This window comes from Dendrobates tinctorius, unplaced genomic scaffold (genome assembly GCF_039654945.1).
Source record: "Dendrobates tinctorius isolate UK_male_01 unplaced genomic scaffold, ASM3965494v1 ptg000091l, whole genome shotgun sequence".
Lineage (NCBI taxonomy): Eukaryota > Metazoa > Chordata > Amphibia > Anura > Dendrobatidae > Dendrobates > Dendrobates tinctorius.
Window position 1 is genome coordinate 3,572,906 of NW_027361759.1, and position 17,823 is coordinate 3,590,728.

General features: G+C 43.7%; 1 protein-coding gene across 2 annotated transcripts in view; it reads left to right on the plus strand.

The window, feature by feature from the left end:
• The window catches only part of SENP7 (SUMO specific peptidase 7), a 126,722-nt gene that overhangs the window by 60,924 nt on the left and 47,975 nt on the right, over positions 1 to 17,823 (plus strand). Inside the window, exons 10-14 of one of the 2 annotated variants that reach the window (XM_073586182.1) lie at positions 1,110 to 1,143; positions 4,053 to 4,232; positions 12,222 to 12,478; positions 15,624 to 15,712; positions 16,529 to 16,645. In XM_073586182.1, coding sequence (XP_073442283.1) covers positions 1,110 to 1,143; positions 4,053 to 4,232; positions 12,222 to 12,478; positions 15,624 to 15,712; positions 16,529 to 16,645 — 677 coding nt within the window. Of the gene's footprint in view, positions 1 to 1,109; positions 1,144 to 4,052; positions 4,233 to 12,221; positions 12,479 to 15,587; positions 15,713 to 16,528; positions 16,646 to 17,823 lie in introns of both variants that reach the window. The other variant, XM_073586181.1, reaches the window with a different exon arrangement.

The following is a 17,823-nucleotide window of genomic DNA, read 5'->3' on the forward strand; positions in this document are numbered from 1 at the left end:
GGGTCTCCAAATGCGACATGGCGCCACCATTGATTCCAGCCAATTTTGCGTTATAAAAGTCAAACGGTGCTCCCTCCCGTCTGAGCCCTGCCAAACGCCAAAACAGTGGCTTTCCCGCACATACGGGGTATTGGTGTACTCTGAAGAAATTGCACAACAAATTTCGTGGTCCATTTTCTCCTGATACCCTTGTGAAAATAAAAAAAATTTGGTTCCAAAGTAAACTTTTTGTGAAAAAAGCAAAATGTTCATTTTTTTTTTTTTCCTTCCACATTGCTTTATTTCTCATGAAGCACCTGAAGGTTTAATAAACTTCTTGAATGTGGTTTTGAGCACCTTGACAGGTGCAGTTTTTAGAATGGTATCACTTTTGGGTATTTTCTGTCATGTCCCTCAAAGTCACTTCAAATATGAGGTGGTCCCTAAAATAAATGGTCTTGTAAATTTTGTTGGAAAAATGAGAAATCGCTGGTCAACTTTTAACCCTTATAACGTCCTAACAAAAAAATTATTTCCAAAATTGCCCTGATGTAAAGTAGACATGTGGGAAATGTTATTTATTAACTATTTTATGTGATTTAAGGGTGCAAAAATTAAATGTTTGAAAATTGCAACATTTTTGCCAAATTTCCGGTTTTTTTTCATAAAATTATTGCAAGTTATATCGAAGACTTCTTACCACTAACATGAAGTACGATATGTCATGATAAAACTGTCCCAGAATCAGTAGGATCCATGGAAGCGTTCCAGAGCTATAACCTCATAAAATGACAGTGGTCAGAATTGTAAAAATTGGCCTGGTCATTAAGTACCAAATTGGCTCTGTCACTAAGGGGTTAAGGGTATAAATAATTGTGAGTATTGTGAGGCTGAAAGTACACTTCAAGCCTCATTTGCATATGTATTCAAAATGCAGTATGTCACCACTGGAGCAGTACTTTAGGACATAAGCTGTTGACTGTCTTATATTTTAAAGAGCTATGAAGCCATGTAAAAGGGCCAGAGGAAAGGTGCTGACAAGTTTACTCTAAAGGTGAAACACAGGATGACTTTTTTATGGTTTGTTTTTGTCTGAGCATTTCTTTACATTTTTTTCTGCTTTAATATAGGTTACGCCAAAATCTATTGAAATCCCGCTGAGAGGCAAGTTTCAATTTAGAGCTGCCATTTGCATGTTATCTTGCGTTATATTGCATTAAAAGCTAGGTCCATAATTTAACTTTGAGTATGTTCACCAAGAGGACTTGAACTTGGTTTTTACCTTTTCAACATTATTTATAAGTAAGGATGCTGAGCATCCCTGAAATGCTTGTCTGATTCGGTTTCTCCAAAAACTCTCGCTTGTAAGGGAATTGGGATGAAATGCTGGCTTAGGCCTCTTTCACACATCCATCCGTCTGTCACCATCAGTCAAAATCCACTGTTTTGCAAAAAAAACCGGATCCGCCATTTTTCTTGGCGGATCCGTATTTTTTCCCATTGAGTTGCATTATGGGTTGATCTTGACGGATGGTCATCCGTTGGATCTGTTTTTTTATGGATCCGCCAAAATTTTGGCGTCCACTGACATGACAGGACGGACACTGAAACTTTTTTTGCTGGCCGCATCCGCATTTGTACACTGCGCATGCCTGGAAGAATTGCCTTTGCCGGAAATTTAACCCTAAATGCCAGTTCTGGCAGCTAAATAAAATTCTCTCTCTCTCGCTCTCTCTCACTCTTTCTTTCTTTCTTTCTCTCTTTTTATCTCTCTTTCTTTCTTTCTTTCTTTCTTTCTTTCTTTCTTTCTCTCTTTTTATCTCTCTTTCTCTCTCTTTCTCTCTCTTTCTCTTTCTCGCTATCTCTCTCTCGCTTTCTTTCTCTTTTTCTCTCTTTCGCTCTTTCTCTCTGTCTTTCTCTCTCTGTCTTTCTCTCTTTCTCGCTCTCTTTCTCGCTCTCTTTCTCGCTCTCTTTCTCGCTCTCTTTCTCGCTCTCTCTCTCTCTCTCTCTCCTTTTTTTCCGGGCACGGGAACCTTTAAAATTCAGCCTTCGCCGGATCCGTCTGAACAACGGTCCAATGCCACACGTTCCTGTCAGTTCGCCGACGGATCAGTTTTCCACCATTTTTGCGGTTAACAACTGATCTGAAAGACGGATGCGTGAAACAGGCCTTACCTTACAACATGCTGGTCTTAGGCTGTGTACACACGGTGCGGATTCTGCTGCGTTTCCGCAGCGGGTTTGCCCCTGCGGAAACGCAGCAGTTCCGCTGACCAAGTACAGTACAATGAAACCCTATGGGGTTTCAAAAACGCTGTGCTGACGGTGCGTTTTTTTCCGCGCGGTTTTGCTGCGCTTTACAAACCGCAGCATGTCAATTGTTTGTGCGGTTTCCGCAGCGGTTTCACACCTTTAACATAGTAGAGGTGTGAAACCGCTGGGCAAAACCGCAGACCAAACCGCAGGAAAAACGCAGGTCACTTTACCTGCGGTTTTAGCTGCGGTTCCACGCGGAAAAAACCGCAGCGGAATCCGCAACGTGTGCACAAACCCTTACACAACTATCATTCCCATCAGGGAGCAGTTGGTTACAGTAGCTATGGTACACATTGCAACAAAACATATCTTGTTATCTTATGTATAGAAAATGTTCTAGTGTTTATTTTTTTCTTGTGGCTCGTCGTAATATACCGTAGCCCAGCAATCAGGGCACACATGCAATTTTTAGAAGCCTTTAAAGTATAAACACAACTTACAGTTAAATCATTATTGTTGGAATTTCCTCAATTAATTTTTTAGCTTCTTCATACATTTAAAATGTGACAGAATTGCATATGATGGATAAGTGGTTGATTGTTGTGGGTCGTACCTTTCGGATACTTACCAATTACTAGAACAGTGGTCCCGAGTCCCCTGTCTCATGGTCAGGCGAGCATGCACACAGCCATTCCATTCACAATCTATGGGTCTGACAGAGATGGTCAAGCGTTGTTCTCTATCTCCTTCAATCCCTTAGAATTTGAATACAGTGTTTATTGAGGGATTCAATGAATTTCATTTCCCCAATTGACAAGAGAGGTCAGTGTGCAGTTACTTAAATGCAATCCGTCAGCAGGTTTTTGCTCCCTCCTCTGAGAGCAGCATAATGTAGGCAAAGAGAAGCTGAATCCAACTGTGTATCACTTAGAATGTAGCCGTTCTGACACAGAGCAGTTAGATTTAGAATGAAGCAGAGCTGATAAAGCTAACCCCGCCCACATCAGGCTATTTGTATACAAAGTCCATATACACTGAGCTGTTTATCACAGGGGGAGGGGCAATTGCCTGGGCAGCATGGTGGCTCAGTGGTTAACACTGCAGCCTTGCAGCTCTGGGGTCCTGGGTTCAAATCCCACCAAGGACATCTGCAAGGAGTTTGTATGTTTTCCCTGTGTTTGCGTGGGTTTCCTCCTGGTTCTCCGTTTTTTTACCACATTCCAAAGACATACTGATAGGGAATTTAGATTGTGAGCCCCATCGGCGAAAGTGTCGATAATGTCTGTAAAGAGCTGTTGAGAGTCCTCAGTGGTTGAAAGTGGTTAAAAGGTATCAACCACTGAGGACTCTCAATTCTGAATATATTTCTATCTACTGGCTAACATGGTACAAAGATATACATCTTACCTGTAAAGCGCTGTGGAATTAATGGCGCTATATAAATGAGTAATAAAATAAATAGTGTAGTCCAGCATTCTTGGTGATAAATCCTTCACAGTTAGTAAACAACAGTGCACATTCTGACAAGTGACACATCCCTGAGTTCTGTGTTTCAACCTCTATCTCCTGCTGTCTTCAGATTACATATCAAAAACCTGCCGATTAACAGCACATAGCATGCACTGAAGCTTTTGTGGAATATTTTTCTCAGTATTCAACACAGCTGATTTTTCCAGCAGGATTCCAGTATGGGATACCTTATGTGTTTTATCCTAGTAGCACTATGTATGATGTTTTATGAAATCTGTTGCACACTCTGTAAATGAATATTCTCTAGCCCTGCAGGTTTCACCTTTTCCATAAATGTTTGTTTGCAGGGCCTTTGGAGCAAAGTATCCATATTTCACTTGATACAGTGAAGCTACAAAAGTATGGTTTATGGCTAACTAATGGGGGAGACTATGTAAGAAGCAGTGCCATTATTATTTTGTGGATAACTACTGATTACATTCCTCATATCGAGAAAAAAATGGGAGCAACATCCAAAAACCAAGGATGTGAGTATGTGTTCTCTTCAGTGGCATGTCCGTATTCGCCTTAATGCCTCACCAGAGTTTAACCTGCATTTAAAGATAAGTAAAAAACAAAGACAGAAACATAATGATTAAATACTGTGCAGTAAATAAATGGCATAATGCATGAAAATAATGTACGGTATTTATTTAACAACATGTTTTTTGGTTAAAAAAAAAAAGGAAAGCAATCCAGCCTTGTCACGGCAACCGTAATTGAGATACTCCTAATTCTAATATTAAAAACCTTACTGTTTGTCAAGTTACATGCATGTGGATAAAGGGCCAAGACGGACTATGACCAACTAGTGGCTGCACGGCCGAGCAAGACCACATGGATAATGCCCAGTTCAATACAAAGGTAGCCCACACCTTTATATGGCTATGATGCAATCAGACAGAAAAAAACAAAAGATATGAACAGTGATATAAACTGGTGTTTATGCAGAGTGTAAGCACATATTCACACAGGCCATTAAACACGAAAAGCCAAAGACAGAAACATAATGATAAAACACCCTGCAGTAATTAAATAAATAGCATAATGCATGAAAATAATGTATGGTGTTTAGTTAACATGTTTTTTCAGTCACCCATGACAGCAGCACGAGAGAGGGAATCCGCCCTTCAAAGACCGGAAACCTTCAAGATAAAAAGGGCGGCTCCTCTCTCCGCATTAGTTGGTTTCCTGTCCTTGATGTGGAATCCTCAAGATAACATCAGGAAGTTAAGAAGAGGATGCCTGGGCCGGGAACGGCTGGGGTTTGGCAGATCTGGGTCTGCTGCGGCCGTCGCCCGGTGTCGGTAGCGCCTCGGGGGCCACGATAGCTTTTACCATGCCACGCCGCCCGGGAGCACATCGGTGCCCGGGTGAAGAAATATGGTTAGAGGATGCCTGGGGCGGTCGGATTTGGCTGACATTGGTCTGCTACGGCTGCCGCCAAGGTGCTGGTTGTGCCACGGAGGCCAGGATAATCTTGCCCTACCTGAGCGATTATGGGCTGGACTCTGGGTCATCGGGTCCAAACCTCACTTCCCCGACAGATCTGATGTCGGATCGGGCGTTAAGAGGCGGGGCAATAAACTCACACCTCAGGTTCCGTCCTCTATTGGCAGCGAGCGTATAAGGAGTTACTTCCAGTGGTGCGTACTGTCGGAAAATGCGTACTGGAAGTCGCGCTCTGATGTTGCGGGAGTCAAAGAGCGCGTCCCAGAAGTTGCGTTCTGGTGATGCGCGAAGCTCAAGAGCGCAGCGGAGTTGTCCGGATGGGGATCCCACTGCGGCCACCAATGAGAAAAAAAAAAAAAAGGGGCGGGCATTGCATATGGCCATTGATTTCCTTAGGGTATGAAAGGGGATCACCGGCAGTAGGCAGATGGCAACATGGAGACTCAGTCACCGGAGCAATAGCCAGTGCAGGAGCAACAGGAGGTGCCCCAGATGGAAGACAGAAAACAACCATCACGTCCTCTTGACAGGAGGAAGCATGGACCCCAGCAGCAGCGCCACAGCAGCAGTGGGGGCCACTCGGGCCAACACGGGCGGACCATCATAGTACTAGAAAGGAGGAGTCGATAGTCTCTGGGGAAGACCTTTCTGGCATCAGTCAAACTCCCGGATCCGGTACCCATATAGGCCTCTTTCACATTTCAGTCATTTGACATCAGTTGCAAACCGTCAAAGTGTGAAAAAATGGATCCGTTTCCGCCTTGTAAAAAACAGATGCACCAAATCCGTTTTTTGGACGGATCCGCCGCAGCCGCTAGTGTCTGAAATTTAAAGGAACAGAACTCTGGAGAGAGATTTTTCGGCTGTGCCAGAACGGCGTTTAGGGTTAAATTACATGAATATAAGCTTTTCCGGGCATGCGCAATTTGAAAAAGCGGCTCCGCCACAGAGAAAAAACGTTACTTTGTCCGTCTACTCTGCGTGGCGGCCGCTGAAGTACCAACAGATCCGTCAAAAATCGGATGCAACGGATGACCATCCGTCACAATCCGCCACCAATGCTAGTCTATGAGAAAAAAACGGATTCCGCAAAAAAAACCTGATCCGTTTTTTCTAAAAAGGGCGGATTTCGACTGACATAAAAAAACTGAAGTGTGAGAGGCCATAAAGTGTCCGAGTGGTGAGTGATCTACGAGAAAGTGCAGAACGCTAATGTCTGTTTTTTCTTTCTCTTTTTTTCTCTGGCTGTGTCTCCTCGATCTTTGCCTCTCTATTATTGCTGTGATGGAGAGTAGGGGGTCTTTAGTTTAGGAAGTGCAGGACTAAGAAGAAGAATAGAGAATGCCTCTTTCGTGGACAGCAGTTTAAGAAAAACCTGGACAAAGAGACAGTCAGGACTGCATTGAACAGACAATATCGGAGGAAACACCTAATTTTTCGACCAATCTAAGGTTTTTAACTCTGTCCGAAGTACGGAAGACTGTTAGCGCATTGGGGGCCCCTACAGATAGTAGCAGTAGAGGGAAAGAGAAGCTCAGTCTATCCCTTTCAACACCAGAGGAGTGTACAGGGTCACAGTTGGGAGACTCGGAATAGACAGTCGTCAGACAGCAGTTTAGAGGAAAGATGCTGTTTTCCGGTTGAGGAAACAGATAAGTTAAAGTTGTACTATCCACGATGAGCCTAGTGGATGAGAAGGCCAAAAGATCTGCTCAGGACCTTATGTTTGGAGACCTGGAGAGAAACAAGCGCAGGACCTTTCCAGTGAATGAGCAGATTCAGAGCCTCATAAAGAGAGAATGGGAAAGGCCGGACAGAAAGGCTCAAGGTCTCATGTCCCTCAAAAAGAAAATATCTGTTTGAGGAAGAAGCATGCTCCTCTTGGGATAAAGCCCCAAATTTAGATGTGGCTGTGTCCAAGGTTTCAAGGAAGTTTTCCCTCCCGTTTGAAGATCTGGGATAGTTAAAAGAGCCGTTGGACATGAAAATGGACAGTTTCCTTAAGGCAGCATGGGAATCTTCTACGGGAGCCTTAAGACCAGCCATTACTGCCAAATGCGTGGCTAGATCCTTAAAGGTGTGGCTGGACAACCTTGAAGACCATCTGGAACAACGAGTTCCGAGAAACACCATCCTAGCTGCCATTCCCACCATTTAGGCCGCAACAGCATTCTTCGCCAAGTCTGCCAGGTTGGCTGCTAGATCAACGGCGTTAGCCAATGCTGGGCACCGGGCGGTTTGTCTAAAGTGTTGGCCAGGGGACATGCAGGCCAAGATAACTCTGCTCCCTCCCCCGTGAAGGAAGATTCCTGTTCTGGCCGGCTCTAGAGGAAATCTTAGAGAAAGTGGGAGATAAAAAGAAAGGGTTTCGTAGAGCTCCCTTTCCATCCTTTCGACGGTCCTTTCAGAAGGGGCGCATATCCAGCAGACAGTTATACAGAGACCGGGACATGCCAGAGAAGCAGTTCAGAGGGGGAAGAGTTTCCTAGATTGGAAAACCTGCCCGAGAGACCAAGATAGAGGGCCTCCCCAGGTAGGAGGGAGGCCCTCTGGCTTCCTTCCGGCCTGGGAAAAGATTTCTACCAGTGCCTGGATCTTCCAGAATGTAGGATCAGGCCTAAAATTTCACACACCATCTCTAATTTCACACACCACCACCACCACAGAGATATGTAGAAACCCTGATGCAACCTTCTGAACAAAAGTAATTGGCTCTAGAGAGCGAGATTCTATCCCTAGAGGAAAAACATATACTGGAAGAAATTCCCTTAGGGTAAAAGGGGTTATGTTCCCCACTATTTCTTATACAAATAAAACGTATGCGTCATGGAGGACCATTATAAACCTGAAGGCCCTAAACAAATTCTTGATAAAGCCTTCATGCAAGATGGAGTCAGTGAGGACGGCAGTGAAGTTTCTTTTTCCACATTGCTACATGGCGATCCTGGACCTCAAGGTCACTTATTATCCTATTCCCATTCGTGAGCAAGATCAAAGGTTCCTCAGAGTGGCGGTACAGAAACGGTCACAGATAAAGCACTACCAGTACGGGGCTCTCCCGTTTGGGCTAGCAATATCCCCCCGGATTTCTACAAAACTGATCTCGGAAGTAACTGCCCATCTTCAAGAGCACGTCTTAGTGATACCATATCTAGACAATTTTCTAATTATGGGGGATTCTCTTCTCCAGTGCCAGGAGCAAGTCAGAATAGTCAGAAACACTTTAGAAATTCTGGGGTGGCATCTAAATCTACAAAAATCCAGGTTAGAGCAAGTGACAACACAGGTCTTTTTAGGCTTGGTATTGGACTCAGTAAAACAGGAATGTCGCTTTCCAGAAGAAGAAAGAATATCATAAATCTAATCTCGACATTAATGACAAATCCAAGAATGACCCTCAGGAAAGCGATGTCGCTGTTAAGGTCCCTAACCACCTGTATAATTACCGATGGTAAAATAGGCCCAGTTCAACACATGAAAGCCTCAGTGGTGCGTTCTGGAGAACAAGTTAGCTTTGCAGGGTCACTTGGAGAGAAAGTTAAAACTCCCAGAGACAGTCATTAGGTCCCTCAGGTGGTGGTTACAGATCAATCTGGCTCCCAGGGGAGTGCCCTGGGCAAGTACAGTATCCAGGGTAGTAAAAACAGACTCCATTCTCTGGGGGTGGGGAGTCCACCTGGGCGCCCTCTGACTGCAAGGAGTCTGGTCAAAAGAAGAAAAATTACTCTTGTCAAACAAATGGGAACTCCTGGTAGTGAAAAGAGCACTGGAAGGACTGTTACCTCATTTTCAGGGCCACCATGTGAAAGTGATGTCTGACAATCAGACTACAGTAGCGTATATAAACCATCAAGGGGGTACTCCTTCCCATTCTCTAATGGCGGTGGCAGAACAAATTTTTCTACTGGCAGAAAGACATCTCTCATTATCGGCCCTGCATATCAGAGGAGCAAAAAATCTAAGATCAGACTTCCTAAGCCGCAACCAGCTGAAACAGGGAGAATGGTCCCTGAAGGACTCTGTATTCAATCAGATTGTGGCCATGTGGGGATGAATCCAGATAGACCTCTTTGCCTAAAAGGACAACAAGAAAGTCCAGAAGTTCTGTTCCTTGAATCCAACAGACAGGCCTTGTATGGTAGATACTTTCAAGATAGAATGGGCACTGAGGCTGCACTATGCCTTTCCACCGATATGCCTCATCCTGTGAATTTTGAGGAAGATCAGGGAAGACCGGGCCACAGTGATCCTGATGGCTCCACTTTGGCCAAAGAGGCATAGGTTTTACTGGCTGAGGGCGATGTCCGTATCGGATCCGTGGGCCCTTCCGGAAGACTGGGATCTCCTATCCCAGGGACCTTTTCTCCATCCTCAGATGTCCGGGCTGCATTTGACAGCCTGGAATTTGAGAGGTCGCTTTTAGAGAAGAAGGGTTTCTCGGCTCCGTTAATCTCCACATTGCTTAGTAGCAGAAAACCAGTGACCACCAGAATATATGGGAGGACCTGGAGAAAATTCCTTTCCTTGGCGGGGGCAGTGCGAGAAGGGGAAATTCCGTTAGTTTCTATATTCGAGTTCCCAGAAGGGACTGGAGCTTGACCTGGTAGTTAGTACCCTTAAGGTACAAGTTTCAGCCTTAGGTGCCTTATACAATTGTGACCTGGCAAGCAATAGATGGGTGGCCAGGTTTATTAGGGCCTGTGGTAGATCTAACTCAGTTCCATCTCCTTGCCCCCCTCCATGAAATCTTAATTTGGTGCTGTCAGCATTGGCAGAAAGCCGTTTCGAACGATTAGCTTCGGTCTTGGAAAAGGTGATCTCATTAAAAGCAGCCCTACTGGTAGCACTCACATCAGCCCGTAGGTTAAGCAATTTGCAGGCATTGTCAGCGTACCCTTCTTATATACAGGTCATTGATGATAGAATAGTCTTGAGGTTAGACCCAGCTTACCTTCCTAAAGTGGTTACAAAATTTCATAGAGCTCATCCTTCTGTCCTAACCCAACTAACCAGAAGGAGGAAAGACTTCCATACCTTAGATGTAAGGAGATGCCTCCTGCGTTATCTAGATGTGTTGGAACCCTGGAGAAAACAGAAGGCCCTGTTTGTATCCTTTCAGGGGTCAAGGAAGGGCCTTAGAGTATCTAAACAAACTATAGCAAGGTGGGTTAGGTAGGCCGTCAAGCTTGTCTATGTCAGTGCAGATAGGGCCATTTCTGATGGTATGAAGGCCCATTCCACGAGAGCTGTGGCGACGTTCTGGGCGGAAAGAGCGGATGCCTCCATCGACCAGATTTGTAAGGCGACCACATGGTTCTCTCCATCCACTTTCTTCAAGCACTATAGGTTGGAACTGTCTGCCTCCTCTGACCTCACATTCGGGAGAAGGGTTCTACAGGCTGTGGTCTCTCGTGGTGCCGTCATGGGTGACCCTGGAATTACTTACCTGGTAATGTGTTTTTTCGTAACCTATGACGGCACCCTCCCAATTTGATCACTTCTTTTGGTTCGGTGAATCTTGGTTATTAGACACTTCCTTGGGTGTTTATAGTTAGGATTAAATGTAAATATGGATGTATTATTTTGTGTGTACACTAATCTGCGGAGTTCCTCTCATGCTCTGTTAAACAGCTGATGCGGAGAGAGGAGCCGCCCTATTTATCTTGAAGGTTTCCTGTCCTTGTAGTGCAGATCCCCTCTCTCATTATGCCGTGATAGGTTACGAAAAACACATTACCAGGTAAGTAATACCCGTATTTTTGATAAAAGAAAAATGTGAAAGCCACACCGCCTCGTCATGGCAACTGTATTTGGGATGATCCTAACTCTAATATTAAAAACCGTACCGTTTGTCAAGTTACGTGCATATAGATAAGGGCTGAGACAGACTGGGCCCAACTAAAGATAAGTACAAAGATACTGCTTTGTACTTATATAATCTCTATTCCTCCCACATATACAGCCATGGCCAAAAGTGTTGGCACCCTTGAAATTGTAATCCACATGTTTTGTTATGCACATGTTTATTTCCTGTGTGAACTGGAAACACACAAAAAACACAGCAAAAAGGCAAATTAAACATAATTTAACACAGAATCCGAAAAATAGGCCTGACAAAATTGTTGGCACCCTCAATTTAATATTTGGTTGAACACCCTTTGGAATAAATAGCTGCAATCAATTGCTTCCTATAACCATCAACAGGCTTCTTACACCTCTCAACTGGAATTTTTGACTACTCTTTTGCAAACTGCTCTGGGTCTTTCCTATTTGAAGGGCGCCTTCTCCCAATAACAATTTTAAGATTTCTCCACAAGTAATCAATGAGATTTAGATCTGGACCCATTGCTGGCCACTTCAGAACGCTCCAGTGCTTTTGTTTCCATCCATTTCTGGGTGCTTCTTGAAGTATTGAAGTATCTTTGTGGTTATTATTTTGCTGGAAAACCCATGACCTAGGACCAAAAAAACCCTGCCTTCTGACACTGGGCACTACATTGTGGCCCAAAATATGTTGGTAATCTTCAGATTTCATGATGTCTTGTACACAGAGGCAGCAAAATAACTCCATAACATCTTTGAACCTCCACCATATTTGACTGTAGCTACTGTGTTCTTTCTGCTGCCCAAACCGTGCCCATATCTGGTTGCCACTAATCGCAGAAATGTAAAATTAATACCTTAGTATCACCTGGAGAATCAATTAGCTACTGCATGCAAACGTGATGTTAGCCGCATCTGGCTGCCGTAGCATGGAGGCCCAACTTTTAAAGGGATTTCCAGCTATAGAAGAAAAACTTCTGGCAGCAGCTTATGGTCCAAAGTTACATTTATGCATCAATTTACCTCTTAAATCACTCCAGTGCGTGAGGAGAATGATTTCCAAATCCTAGTCACATCACATACCTCTGTCTAATAAAGATGAGGCTGCTGAGATTTGTAGTTATCTTGATTCTAGGCACTTGTAGCCGTGTATGTAGTACGTCTTATTACACAGTATTTCCTCATTTTTTCTTTCTCTTCAGCTAAATCAAATGAACTCCTCTTTCTGGAGTTGGTGGAACCTCTGACGTGCGAAGAGCAGTCTCTCATGTGTAAAATCATGAAGGAAGCCAGTGAGCGGGGGGCACCTACGCTGGCTGCTACCTTGACCTGGGATGAGATATATGCTGTCTTGGAGGATTTGTCTAATGAAGACTGCTCTTTCAAAGCAAATTGTGGCATGGGCTGTACAAAGAAACAAGAGTCAAGCAATACATCTCCTCTCAAAGACCCACCAGAGGTAGGCTTCATAAAGGGGGGTAACACCCATTATAGGGATAATGTGTGTATAAATCTCTAGAGTAGATGCATTCACTGTCCTGCATGTGGCATTACTAGGTTCAAGCAAATCTACTAACTGGGAGGTGATTTATGGGTACATCGTAAGTATATTACCTGATGAATGAATTCTGCTGTTGCGCACACCAGACCTAATGAAAGCCTTGTTGCAATATGATGCATCTAATTCATTAAGAATCACACACTGCTTGAAGGGAATTTTGTCAGGATCAACCATCCTAATTCATCTAAATGGGCATGCAGGTCATAGAAAGCTTAAGAAAATAATGTCTTGGTACCTGTGATCTGATGTCTTATTCTAGAAAAAAAAATCAATTTTCTACTAGTATGTTAATGAGCTATTAAGATCTGTGGTATGGACACACAACTCCGAGAATCTGCCTCCTTGGCTTACTTTGTATGACGGGACATTACCAGTCTGGGGCATGTAGTGATTGACAGTCTGCTTTCTTAATCTACATTTCTCACACTGGTAACACATACACGCGCCAATAGTGCCGGCGCCATTCCAACAGTGTCAACAACTGCCTCTGCCAGGGATCGTGTGACATCAGCAGCTGCAGCTCACACTTCATCAGGATGTCAATTATGTCCAAAGAAGAGGAGAATGAATTCAACAATGATTGGCTGCAGGGATCTTGTGGCATTATGTCACGCGACTCCTGGGAGAGTCTAGCTAGTGCCTACACCAGCACCACAGGTGAGAATAAGGCTATGTGCACACGTGTGGACTTTTCGCTGAATTTTCCGCGGCAATTCCGTAGCTCCCTGCCGCTGGAAATACGCGAGAAATCCGCATGTGTAATTCCCGCGAAAAACTAGCGTTTTGCAAGCGTAATTAGCTTGCAGAATGCTAGCGTTTTCCAAGCGATCTGTAGCATCGATAGTAAAAAGATATGTTAAAAATAATTAAAAAATCATGTTGTTCTCACCTTCTGGCGTCCCACGCAGCGTTCCCAGGCCTCAGCCATGCTCCCGGCAAGTCCCGTTCCCAGTGATGCCTTGCGACAATGACCCCAGATGACATAGCATCTCACGAGACCGCTACGTCTTCACAGGTCATTGTCGCAAGGCATCACTGGGATCATGAGTTGCCGGGAGCATCGCTGAGGCCTGGGAACGCTGCGTGGGATGCCGGAAGGTGAGAATAACACGATTTTTTATTTTAATTCTATTCTTTACAGGGATATGGTACGCAGGGCCTGGAGGAGAGTCTCCTCTACTCCAGACCATGGGTGCCATCCGCACATCTTCCCCTTACTTTACGCATTATGGGCATAGCTGTAAGCAGAACAATGCATTCCTATGTGTGCGGAATTCCCGCGATTCTGCACAAAGAATGAGCCTGCTGTGTATTTTCCTCGGCAATACGCAGCATTAGCACAGCATGTGCGGAATGCCATTGAACTCAAAATCCGTGGGAATTCTGGACGTGTGCACGTAGCCTAAGTGTTATTATAACCCTTTTAAATTATAAAGCACTTGGAGGAAAAAAATGAAGATTCATGTTTTGACTGCTTTAGATTTACTACCATGTACTTACAAAGGATAACGTGTGTAAAATTAGCCGCACGCTCGAGTATTTAAAATAACTCTTTTATAAAATACAGCAAGTAAATGGAAATAAGACACATATTGCAATGATAAAGGGGTTCTCCCACCTTCTTATCATCAGAAAATAGAACACAGTCTGCTTTTACCACAAGCTTCCCTGCCACGTACATGGACTTTTTAGTACATGTTTATCCAATGAGCAAAAATAGGGGTCAGTCTGCTCGGCTCACAAGAACAGTGTTTCTGTTTGGGAATCTAGAGTTCGTATTAGCACTCTTGTTTTTTGTTTTTCCTTTTATGGCTAAATCACTTTATTCCTAGAAACCAATAGAAACACCACATAACCGAAGTATATTTCTCTAGCTCTCTGCTCTCTTTCAGAAACAATGCAACTATGTAATGCCACCTCTGACCATATGTTGTTTGTCGTTTCGCAATTAAACTTCATTCACTTTAATTAGCCTGAGTTGCCTTAACAGAAACTACCCATAGTCGGGGTGGCACAGTTCCTGAAGAAGGCAACCATTTTTCTTTACTTTTGGACATCCCTTTTATTCCATCCTGTCACTTTTCGAAATCAGTTACAAATTTGTACCACCGTGCCAGGTCTTGCTTTTATTGAAGATCTTATTTAAAACATAATGGCTTTTACTTGTGCTGAAAGAAGAACATTTGTGTTCTAGATGCACCTGAGATCTTACACTTCGGATTGGTGCAAAATTGCTCCAAATAGTGTGAATTTGGAGTAGTCATGAAGACTACTATCTGTAAAACTGGAGTCACACATAGCGACTTACCAGCGATACCGACACCGATATCAAGGTGTCAGGATCGCTGGTAAGTCGCTATGTGATCACTGGTGAGCTGTCCCACAGCCAGCTTCACCAGCGATCAGCACAGTGATGCCGAGCGCCCGGCATCGCTTGCCATCCCTGTAAAAAATAGAATTAAAATAAAAAATATTGTTATTCTCACCTTCCGACGTCCCGCGCAGCATTCCTCTCTCCACGCTCCGGTCCCAGTGATCCTTTGCGAGAATTACCGCAAGAGTCACGGTCTCGCGGGAGCGCGAAATCTCGCGGTCATTCGTGCAAAGGATCACTGGGACCGGAGCGTGGAGAGAGGAAGGCTGTGCGGGACGTCGGAAGGTGAGAATAACAATATTTTTTATTTTAATTCTTTTTTTTACAGCTGATCGCTGGTCTCCCGCCTGTCACACACAGCGATGCGTGCTGGCCAGCGGGAGACCAGCGACGAAAAATATGTCCAGAGGTTTCTTACAGCGATCAGCGATACCGGCAGGGGGGCCGCTTGCTGATAGCTGTCACACACCGCGATCTCGCTGGTGAGATCGCTGTTACGTCACAAAAGTTGTGACTCAGCAGCGATCTCGCTAGCGAGATTGCTGTGTGTGACTCCCGCTTTACTCTGGTTGTGGAAAATCTTTTTTTATTTTAACATGTAGCACTTTTACTTTAGTTACTTATATTTTCTAGGCTTCTAAAGTAACATCTTCCTACACCTTGATACAGACTTGCAAAGATGGACGTTATTCAGTGTCTATGGTCCCAAGACAAGATGACACCTTGAAAGAGATAGACAAGGGAGGAAAACTTCTAAGGTGCGTGTAAGGCTTATTTTTATTAAGAAAAATACACTTTAGAATTAGGCTTCACCTTTAATAAAAGCAGATCTGTAAGCTGCATATGCTTCCTATGTATGGGTGGCTTGGTATAAATGCAGGTCCCAACTACTATTACAAAAAAAAATATTCTGCCTTTTAACTAAAAGGACAGTGAAAAAATTCAGCGGACTCCTACTTCACAACATAGCCCAAGGCAATGTGGGGCAGACCCCTAGCCATAATATATCCCATATTATATTGTAGCTTGAAAATCTAGTGCTTCTATCCCACATAATCCTACAAACCATTTCTCAGGTTTTTGTCTGCACTCCTGCCATAAACTTCGTATGTCCGTACAGTTAATGAACTTAATCTCGAATGGTAATTCCTCGTAAAGCAAATTACATGTGCACATTGTGCACTGCTGGGACAGTCTTCTGCACCTTTAATTGATCTTTATTAGGTGCAGGATCTTTCAGAACATCTGAGGATTAGGCACATGCCTTCCTCAGGCCCTTAAAAAACTAATTTTAACTTTATGTACAGTATACGTCGCCTGAGTCTTCAGAAATTATCATAGAAGTGTGTATGTATATAGAATATAGTATTTTATTTTGTACCTGACACACAGACTATAAATTGCACTTCTAAACTAGGATAATTTGTTTGACCATTTGTTTTATATAGTGGCTAACTTCTGATGATAGTTGTAAGGAAAGAAGGGATCATAAACATATGTATAGTACAAGATGTATTCTTCTTGCCTCCTTATTAGTCTTTTTTTGTGTTCATCAGACTTTATCTATTTGTTAGGTTACTGGTTTATCCTCCTCCCCCAACTAAAGGTGGCCTTGCCGTAACCAATGAAGATTTGGAGTGTTTGGAACATGGAGAGTTTCTTAATGACGTTATTATTGATTTTTATCTGAAGTAAGTACTTTTTAGCCGGTCATATGAATGAATTCTTATAGTTTGACAGCATTGGTGAAAATGTACCACCTGTTTAAGTATTGAATGTGCTTCAACCTAAAGCTGAATTTACACGTAAAGATAATTATGAAATAAGCATTCTTGTGTTCCTTTTATGATCCTCTTTTAAGAACAATTGATGTATGATCATCTTGCAACTTAACTCAATCATCAGGTTGCATGCTCTTTTGTGCAGCGCAAAAAGTAATCATTGCCAGCGGGTTCATTGTTCTCGGCGGCTCACTGTTCTGTGTAAACACGACTCGCACTGCTGAGAGTGATAGCCGCCTACACGCACTGAGCGACCTATTAGGGATTGCTCAGTGCACATCATTTATTGCATTCTGCCTGTGTAAACAGGCTATTAAACTGCCAATCACTAAAGGTCATTCCGTGTTTAAAGTCCCTAGCCACTGTGATTACTGTATTACCATTTGTAGGTAGAACAACTGATGCTTTGCTTGACACCTTCATGACAATGTTTTTTTTTCCTGCCTTTAAGAGTCATTGTGTAGTAGCTACTGTGGTTTACTGCAAATTAGCTCTTATTGAAAAGAATAGTATCTGATCTGCAGTACTTGGAAGCAGCCAGTGACCAATGTGTATATCTGTGGTCTTCCTCTCCATGCAGTGTTTACATCTGGCCATTTCCGGAGGTCATAACAGCTGATCAGTGGAGTGGTTGGTTGTCTGATACCTATTTTATGTACTTATATACTCGTGTATAAGCCGATCCCCTTAATTTTGTAAAAAAAAAAAAAACCTGGGAAAACTTATTGACTCGCGTATAAGCCTAGGGTGCACAGTGAGTGGCCCCAGTTTTGCTGCACAGTGAGTGGCCCCAGATAATGCTGTACAGTGAGTGGCCCCAGATAATGCTGCACAGGGAGTGGCCTCAGATAATGCTGCACAGTGAGTGGCCCCAGTTTTGCTGCACAGTGAGTGGCCCCAGATAATGCTGCACAGTGAGTGGCCCCAGATAGTGAGGACAGTGAGTGGCCCCAGATAATGCTGCAGTGTGTTGTGGCCCCAGATAATGCTGCAGTGTGTTGTGGCCCCAGATAATGCTGCACAGTGAGTGGCCCCAGATAATGCTGCACAGTGTGTTGTGGCCCCAGATAATGCTGCACAGTGTGTTG